We start from the raw sequence: 9,472 nt of genomic DNA, 5'->3' as shown, positions 1-9,472 counted from the left end.
CTTGAAAAACTCAAGTGATTTCTTTATATAGGGTGAGAAATTTTTCACGTGTAAGGAAAAGGAAATTTTTGCTTTAAAATTAAACTCTGAAGTTTGCAAATAAGAGCAGACCCAATTCCCAGTCCAGAAAGGGGATGCTTGGAGGTTAGTTAGAAAGAGCTCTGTGGGGCTGCTGACCCATATCCCCTCGATGCACAGGGACAAGAAGGATCAAATGGTGCTGACCCCAGGACAGACAGTCTCCTCAGCACCCCAGCTTAGCCTTCCCCACACCCTATGTTTCACTCTGTGTAGGCCTGTCTGTGTCTGCTTTTCTTCCTTCCTCTTTTTCTTCATCTCACCCATCTTCTAACTGGCAATAATGTAACATGGAAATATGTTTACTTTTGTTAAACTTATTAAAAATACAGAGGTTTCCCAATTTCAAATCATTCATTGATTTCAACACATTATGGTTCCCTTTGAAAATTGTGTTTGTTTTGAATTGGTATGTGGCTTTGATTTACGTGGTTTTATTCCCTGAGAGGTCAGTGGCTCACTCACAAGACAAAAGAGGAGTTCTCTGTGCCCCTGACTTAGCTTAAGGAATTGTTCAGTTAAGGAAGAAGAGCCCTAGCTGGTTTGGCTCAGTGGATAGAGTGTTGGCCTGTGCACTGAAAGGTCCTGGGTTCAGTTCCAGTCAAGGGCATATGCCTGTTGCTGGCTCAATCCCCGGGGTGCGAGGGGGGGGGGGTGTTCAGGAGGCAGCCAATCAGTAATTCTCTTTCATCATTGATGTTTCTATCTCTCTTTCCCTCTGAAATGAATAAAAATATACTTTAAAAAAAAAAAAAAAAGGCAAGACATACAGGGAATACATTAATTAGTTTTGTTTGATCTCCACCTGGTGGCTGGAAATCAGAAGACAAGCCCTTAATGGAACTGGAAAAAAGACTCATTTCAGTTCCTCTGCAGACACAGAATCCACAAATAATGAGGGTACACTGTGTTTCTTTAATGTCAGTATCCCTGCTGGACTGTGAGCCACACGAGGGCAGGGTCTGTGGCTCTGCCTGTTCACTGCTGTTTCCTCAGGGCACAGGCCTTGCCTGTAGTCTACAACAAATGTACTGTAAACGAACAAATCGACACAAGGCACTTTACACAGTTCCATTTCTAATGTCTTTCCTATTGTTATAGTTCTTTTTTTTTTTTTAACCTTTCTTTTTCTTCCCCATTTTTTAAATTAAGGTATTATATGTGTACATATCTTACCATTGCCCCCCTCGCCGACCCCACTCCCATACATGCCCTCACCCCTCAGTGTTTTGCGTCCATTGGTTATGTTTATATGCATGCATACAATTCCTTCGGTTGATCTCTTATCTCCTCCACCTCTCCCCAGCCTTTCCGCTGTAATTTCAAAGTCTGTTTGATGCTTTACTGCCTCTGTATCTATCTTTTTGTTCATCAGTTTATAATGTTCTTTATTATCCACAAATGAGTGAGATCATGTGGAATTTTTCTTTCATTGACTGGCTTATTTCACTTAGCATAATGCTCTCCAGTTCCATCCAGGTTGCGGCAAATGGTAAGAATTCCTTCTTTTTTATGGCAGCATAGTATTCCATTGTGTAGATGTACCAGAGTTTTCTGTTCCAGTCATCTGCTGACGGGCACCTAGGCTGTTTCCAAATCTTAGCTATTATAAATTGTGCTGCTATGAACAGAGGGGTGCATATTCTAGTTTCTTCGGATATATTCCCAGGAGTGGGATTACTGGATCAAATGGGAGCTCCATTTTTAGTTTTTTGAAGAAACTCCATACTGTTCTCCACAGTGGCTGCACCAGTCTGCATTCCCACCAGCAGTGCACGAGGGTTCCTTTTTCTCCGCATCCTCGCCAACACTTGTCGTTTGTTGATTTGTTGATAATAGCCATTCTGACAGGTGTGAGATGGTACCGCATTGTCGTTTTGATTTGCATCTCTCGGATAATTAGTGACTTTGAGCATGTTTTCATGTGTCTCTTGGCCTTGCTTCTGTCTTCTTTTGAAAAGATCCTACTTAGGTCTGTTGCCCATTTTTTTATTGGATCATTTATCTTCCTTTTATTAAGTTGTATAAGTTGCCTGTAGATGTTGGAGATTAAACCTTTATCAGTGATAACATTTGCAAATATGTTCTCCAATACAGTAGGTTTTGTTCATGGTTTCTTTTGCTGTGAAAAAGCTTTTTATTTTGATGTAGTCCTATTTGTTTATTTTCTCTTTAGCTTCCATTGCCCTAGGAGCAGTATCAGTGAAAAAGTTCTTTCAGCATATGTCTGAGATTTTGCTGCCTGTGGATTCCTCTAGTATTTTTATGGTTTCCCGTCTTATGTTTAAGTCCTTTATCCATTTTGAGTTTATTTTTGTGCATGGTGTAAGTTTGTGGTCTAGTTTCATTTTTTTGCATGTATCTGTCCAATTTTCCCAACACCATTTGTTGAAGAGACTGCCTTGACTCCACTGTATGTTCATGCCTCCTTTGTCAAATATTAATTGAGCATGGTGGTTTGGGTCGATTTCTGGGCTCTCTATTCTATTCCATTGGTCTCTATGTCTGTTCTTGTGCCAGTACCAGGCTGTTTTGAGAATAGTGGCTTTGTAATACAGCTTGAAATCTGGTATTGAGATCCCACCTACTTTGTTCTTCTTTCTCAGGATTGCTGTGGCTATTCGGGGTCTTTTTTTATTCCAGATGAATTTTTGGAGAGTTCTTTCTTGGTCTGTGAAATATACTGTTGGTATTTTAATGGGGAGTGCATTGAATGTATAGATTGCTTTGAGTAGTATGGACATTTTAATGATGTTGATTCTACCAATCCATGAACATGGTATGTTCTTCCATCTGTTTATGTCTTCCTCTATCTCATTTTTCAGTGTCCTGTAGTTTTCTGCGTATAGGTCTTTTACCTCCTTAGTTAAGTTTATTCCTAGGTAGCTTAATTTTTTTGGTGCGATGGTAAATGAAATTGCTTTTTTAGTCTCTCTTTCCGTAAGTTCACTATTGGTGTATAGAAATGCCATAGATTTCTTGGCATTAATTTTGTATCCTGCTACATTGCCAAATTCATTTATTAAGTCTAATAGATTTTTGATAGAGTCTTTTGGGTTTTTTATGTACAACATCATGTCATCTGCAAATAAGGACAGCTTTACTTCTTCTTTTACAATTTGGATACTTTTTATTTCTTCTTCTTGTCTAATTGCAATGGCTAATACTTCCAGTACTATGTCGAACAGAAGTGGTGAGAGTGGGCATCCCTGTCTTTTTCCTGTTCTTAGGGGAAATGGTTTTAGTTTTTGGCCATTGAGTATGATGTTGGCTGTAGGTTTGTCATATATGGCTTTTATTATGTTGAGGTATGATCCTTCTATTCCCACCTTGTTGAGAGTTTTTATCAAGAAAGGGTGTTGAATTTTGTCAAATGCTTTTTCTGCATCAAATGATATGACTATGTGATTTTTATCTCTCAATTTGTTTATGTGATGTATCACATTTATTGATTTGCGGATATTGTACCATCCTTGCATTCTTGGGATAAATCCTACTTGGTCATGGTGTATGATCTTTCTGATGTACTGCTGGAGTCGATTTGCTAGAATTTTGTTGAGGATTTTGGCATCTATGTTCATGAGGGATATTGGTCTGTAATTCTCTTTAATTGTGTTGTCTTTATCTGGTTTTGGTATTAGGGTGATGCTGGCTTCATAGAAGGAGCTTGGAAGCGTTCCTTCCTCTTGAAGTTTTTGGAATAGTCTAAGGAGGATAGGTTTTAGTTCTTCTTTGAATGTTTGGTAAAACTCTCCTGTGAAGCCGTCTGGCCCCGGGCTTTTGTTTGCCATAAGCTTTTTGATGACTGCTTCAATTTCTTGCATAGTTATTGGCCTATTGAGATGTTTAGATTCTTCCTGATTGAGCTTTGGAAGGTTGTATTTTTCTAGGAATATGTCCATTTCCTCCAGGTTGTCCAGTTTGTTGGAATAGGGTTGCTCATAGTATTTTTTAACAATCCTTTGTATTTCTGTAGGGTCTGTTGTTATTTCACCTCTTTCATTTCTGATTTTGTTTATTTGGGTCCTCTCTTTGCTTCTTGGTGAGCCTAGCTAGAGGTTCATCAATCTTGTTTGTCCTTTCAAAGAACCAGCTCTTGGTTTTGTTGATCTTTTGTATTGTTTCTTTGGTCTCTATGTCGTTTATCTCCGCTTTGATCTTTATTATTTCCTTCCTTCTGCTTACACTGGGTTTTTCTTGTTGCTCTCTTTCTAACTCTTTGAGTTGTAGTGTTAGGTAATTTATTACCATTGTTTCTTATTTTTTGCAGTAGGCTTGTAGAACTATGAACTTCCCTCTCAAGACTGCTTTCGCTGTGACCCATCAATTTTGGATTGTTGTGTTTTCATTGTCATTTGTTGCCATGATGTTTTTTATTTCTTCCTTGATCTCTCTGGTAACCCAGTCATTAATAGCATGCTGTTTAGACTCCAGGTTTTTTTTTATTTCTTTGGATTGTTTTTATTGTAGTTGATTTCCAGTTTTATGCCACTGTGATCTGAGAAGATGCTTGATATGATTTCTATCTTCGTGAATTTGAAGAGACTTTGCCTATGACCCAATAAATGGTCTATCTTTGAAAATGACCCATGTGCACTTGAGAAGAATGTATATTCTGTGGCTTTGGGGTGAAATGTTCTGAAGATGTCAATTAATTCCATCTGGTCTAGTGAGTCATTTAGGATTGATGTTTCTTTGCTGATTTTTTGTTTAGATGATTTGTCCAATGGTGATAGTGGGGTATTAAAGTCTCCTACTCTGATTGTATTGCTGTCAATCTCTCCCTTGATATCCTCCAGGAGTTTTTTTATGTACTTGGGTGCTCCTGTATTGGGTGTGTATATGTTTACCAGAGTTATTTCTTCTTGTTGGATTGCTCCCTTTAGTATTATGAAGTGGCCTTCCTTATCTGTTGTTATGTCCTTCACTTTGAGATCCAGTTTGTCAGATATAGGTATTGCTACCCCAGCTTTTTTTTCATTTCCACTCACCTGAAAAACCTTTTTCCATCCCTTCACCCTCAGTCTGTGTGCGTCATTTTTTCTAAGGTGGGTTTCTTGTAGACAGCAGATATATGGGTCTTGTTTTCTTATCCAATATGTTACCCTATGTCTTTTGATTGGGGCATTTAATCCATTTACATTTAAAGTTATTATTGATAGGTACTTGTTTGTCGCCATTTTTATTCTTTACCCCTGTGTTCCTTCTTCACTTCCTATTTCTTCTTTTTAAAGCAGACCCTTTAGCATTTCTTGCATTGCTGGTTTGGTGGTAATAAACTCCTTTAGTCCTTTTTTGTCTGTGTAGCTCCTGATTTCACCTTCAATTTTGATTGATAGCCTTGCTGGGTACAGTATTCTTGGATTCAGACCCTTCCTTTGCATGACTTTGTATATTTCATTCCATTCCCTTCTGGCCTGATGAGTTTCTGTTAAGAAATCAGTCACTAGTCTGATGGGGGATCCTTTGTAGGTAACTTTCTATCTCTCTCTGGCCGCTTTTAAGATTCTTACTTTGTCGTTGGTGTTTGCCCATTTAATTATAATGTGCCTTGGCATTGGTCTTTTGGGGTTCATTTTGCTTGGGACTCTGTGAGCTTCTTGGATTTGTGTGGGTTTTTTCTTCCCTATATCAGGGAAGTTTTCTGTCATTATATCTTCAAACAGGTTTTCTATTCCTTGCTCAGTTTCCTCTCCTTCTAGAACCCCTATTATGCGAATGTTGTTTTGTTTCATGTTGTCCCAAAGTTCCCTTAGGCTCTCCTCCTGCTTTTTAATGTTTTTTTCTAGAAGCTGCTCTACTTTGTTATTTTTTCCCATCTTGTGTTCTAGCTCACTGATGCGGTCCTCTGCTTCTTCTAGTCTACTCTTGATGCTTTCTATTGAGTTCTTTACAGCAGTGATGTCATTTTTCATTTCTTCTTGGTTCTTCTTCATTTCCTCTTGATTCTTACTCATATTGTCGAATTTGTCTTCCATTCTTTACAGCCACCTTATGACCATTTCTCTGAATTCTTTCTCTGACAGGTTGCTTGCCTCCATTTCGTTTACTTCCTTTTCTGGTGATGCCTATGTTTCTTTCATATGCGGGCTGTTTCTTTGTCTCCCCATGGTCTCTCTTCTCCAGATGTCTGGTTATGTAGTTCTCTCTCTCCTTATCCCAGGAGAAATCTGACCTTTCCATGGTGGAGTGTAGGGCTCCTCTGAAACCGCGTGTTTGCGCCAATTGGGGACCAGTGTTCTGGGGCTTGCAGCTGTTTGGTGGTTGCCACAGTTGTAGATTTTCAAGCTTCCAATAACATCCACTTTCCCCTTCAAGATGGCACGGTCTCCACGTCCGAGCCCATAGCTCTGGGAGGGAACCCAGCAGCAGTGGGGGCTGCCCAGTAAGGGGAACCCTGTCCAGCACCCCCCCCCACCTTCTCCTTGAGTATAGCTGTCCCTTAACTCGCCAACAAACACTCCCCGTGTGACCCTCAGCTGTTCTTTCTTTCTGCTCTGGGACAAGGCTCTGGACACGTCTGTCTATTCCACCACCATTTTTTCAGTTCCTGTAGTTCTTTTAATATACCATAATCATACTTTACATATACTTTTCATATTTAATATTAAAGAGAAATCAGGATGAGTCATACGACCTGACTGTGTCCTGTGTTCAGTCTTCTAGGCAGCAGCTGTGGCATCGCTGTGCCTGCGCCTTCATGAACTTGGCCATGACTGTCCATATTCTCTTCTGTTGAATTGTTTCATTGTCCTATTGGATGTGTTAAGCTTTAATTCCCTTTAAAATGTCTTCAAGTACTTACAGCTCTTTTTGAATTTGTCCAGCAGGGAGGTCTTCTGGCTTTTACAGGAAGGCCCTAAAAAAAAATAATAAAACATCTTCAAAATTTTCACACTGTGATATACCCATTGAAGCAAAAACTCATTGTATGCAAAGAAAGGCCTAGTAGTGAAGATGTGGGACTTAAATTTTATATTTATAAAGTAAATATTTGTTGTTGGAGAAATTACTGTAACTGTTTTTTGGTTTTTTTGCAAAGCATTAATCAAGTGCTTTAGAATACCTAAAAAAGGAAGATGCACATGAGCACATGAAGAGGAGTTCCATTTAGTTAAAGAGATATATGTAAAAGATTGCCTGTCACCTTTCTACTCAATGAATGGTGTGTGACCAGGAGTATCAGCATTATCTGGGCGTTTATTAGAAATGCAGAATTTTAGCCCCACCCTAGACCTACTGAATCAGAATCTGCATTTTAACCAGACTCCAAAGTGATTTATGTGCCCAGTCGAGCTTGAGAAGCACTAGTATATCACACACCAAGAAATGCACCTGAATGAATTTGGCAATTTTGCCAGATCCCTCAGAACAAATGAAAGAATTGTCAAAGTAATGAGAGATTATTGTATAAGGACTTTGCTGAGGCACTGTGTCATAGATTGATTGGCAGCATTCTTTTTTTTTATTCTTTAAATTCTTTATTTCATACGTCCATTTCAGCAATATTGAAATAGGTTTCTCATACATGCACTCATTCTTTTTATAGGTTTAAAATATGAAATGGTGAATGAATGTTACAAATTATAATCAAAATGTATAACCAAGTACTTTTAGAATAAGATAACAGATTTAAGAATTATGTTAAGTTTCTAGTGCAAATATAACACAAGAGTAAAGGACATTGGTGATGTTAAGATTCAGTCTAGGTTTCCCCCATCTTAATTTCTCTGCTCCCTCCCACTTAAAATCTTAAAAAGTTTTCATTATAAATTGAAAATACAGAATTCTTAGGAAATAATAGGGTGATGAGTTGTATAATTCTCCTTACAGGTACAATCTAGTCTTCAGCAATCTGTAAGCCATTGACAAAGTAACTCCATATCCAAAAAAAAAAAAAAAAAAAGCCAAAGCACGATTTGGCTGAGGAAGAGGTAACAAATATGATAATGTGCGGTAGATCCATGCTCCAACAAAGAGTCTGAAGTGCAGGATAGCTGTAGAGAGATCTGGGCCACTTAAGGAATAGAGAAGGCCAATCCCAAGAAATAGCACAATATTTTCAAGGTCATTCAGGTGGGCCCTTCCTACATGTTCTACTCTGTCATCAACCCAAAGGTACTTCTTGGCATTTTCTCCTTTGCCAAAGCTTGCGCAGTCTTCTGGTTTGGCAAAAACCTTTCTTGTTATTCTATAGAATGCAGTTGCAGTACTCATAAACATCATTTTTGAAAGAACAATCGTTGTGTAGGAGGCAAATGCCATGAATACTTCATTTTCCATTAGCTGGGCAAGGTCAACCATTTTTTCAACTTTGATCAATCCTGTAGATCGCAGCAGGAGCGAGGCAGCAAACCTGTCCCGGCAGGCGGGTGGCTGAACTCAGCAGCATTCTTTTTTGTTCTTAGTGATACAGGCATGCCTCAGAGACATTGTAGGTTTAGTTTCAGACCAACACAATGAAGTGATTCATAATCTTTTGCTAGTGGAGGGTCTTGCGTTTAATTTGAAAAGAAAAAGAAAAAAAGCAATATCTGTGAAGCACACCAAGTATAAGAAAACAAAGTATTCCTGTGTATAAAATAATGGTCCTTCCTACAATCAGTGGCATCTTAGATTTGATTAAATGTAGTACTATTAGTTCAAGACCTTTTTGCTCTAAATTATCATGGTCACAGGTGTGGAGCCCAAAAAGGAGATAATGTGTCACAACTTACAGTCATTGAAGCAGCAAACTCTCAAATCAATAATGTTTTTCAGTTTCAGCTCTGGGAAAAGCCTAGGTTAAAGCATCTATGGAGCAGAGAGAGACAAAGGGCCGTTCTTTGGGGAAAAGAAAGATAATAAGCTACATCTTCACAGATGATCAAAGTACATGAAAGAAATCTATATCTATAAAAAGCCAGCGACCAGAACACTGTAATGACTAGAACGACTGGTCGCTATGATGCCCATAGTGGCCAGTGAACTGGTCCAATAGGGGGCAGGGCCGGCTGGCTAACTTCCTGCAGCCCCTCCCGCAGCTGTCCCCACCCCTGACCGCCTCCCCACCCCATTCTGGGGTGTGGCCAGCCAGCCTACCGCCCACAGCCCCTCCCCACAGCAGGCCCTGCCCTGATAGGTCCCTGATCAGGGCAGGCTGGCCAGCCAACCTCCCTCCCTCTCCTCCTCCTGACAGGCCCAGCCTGATCTGCCCTGATTGGGGCCAGGCCAGCCGGACCCCACCCATGCACGAATTCATGCATTGGGCCTCTAGTACTACTATGACTGAAGACTGAAGGAGGGATTCGAAAGGTAGAAAAGAAAAAATATGCAAAAATGCTCTTCATGTAAATTATCTTTAAAATTTCCATTAAAAATGTTTTGAAGAACCAAGATGACATGTAGGTAAATG

General features: G+C 39.5%; 1 protein-coding gene and 1 pseudogene across 2 annotated transcripts; one reads left to right on the top strand and one right to left on the bottom strand.

The window, feature by feature from the left end:
* Positions 1-6,873: 6,873 nt before the first annotated feature.
* LOC114229135 (U7 small nuclear RNA) lies at positions 6,874-6,940 on the top strand (annotated as a pseudogene).
* A 787-nt stretch (positions 6,941-7,727) lies between these two features.
* LOC129148065 (microsomal glutathione S-transferase 1-like) lies at positions 7,728-8,390 on the bottom strand. Of its 2 annotated transcripts, XM_054712405.1 has the most exons (2): positions 8,350-8,382; positions 7,728-8,256 (listed from the first exon to the last, which is right to left on the bottom strand). In XM_054712405.1, the coding sequence occupies exons 1-2, from the start codon at positions 8,380-8,382 to the stop codon at positions 7,906-7,908; spliced, it is 384 nt and encodes a 127-aa protein (XP_054568380.1). In that variant the 3' UTR covers positions 7,728-7,905. The 2 variants fall into 2 exon arrangements, with proteins under 2 accessions (XP_054568380.1, XP_054568369.1); XM_054712394.1 differs by having other exon boundaries at positions 7,728-8,390.
* Between the last annotated feature and the right edge of the window lie 1,082 nt (positions 8,391-9,472).

The sequence above is a fragment of the Eptesicus fuscus genome, chromosome 3 (assembly GCF_027574615.1).
Source record: "Eptesicus fuscus isolate TK198812 chromosome 3, DD_ASM_mEF_20220401, whole genome shotgun sequence".
Lineage (NCBI taxonomy): Eukaryota > Metazoa > Chordata > Mammalia > Chiroptera > Vespertilionidae > Eptesicus > Eptesicus fuscus.
This window is presented reverse-complemented; position numbering and strand designations above follow the sequence as displayed.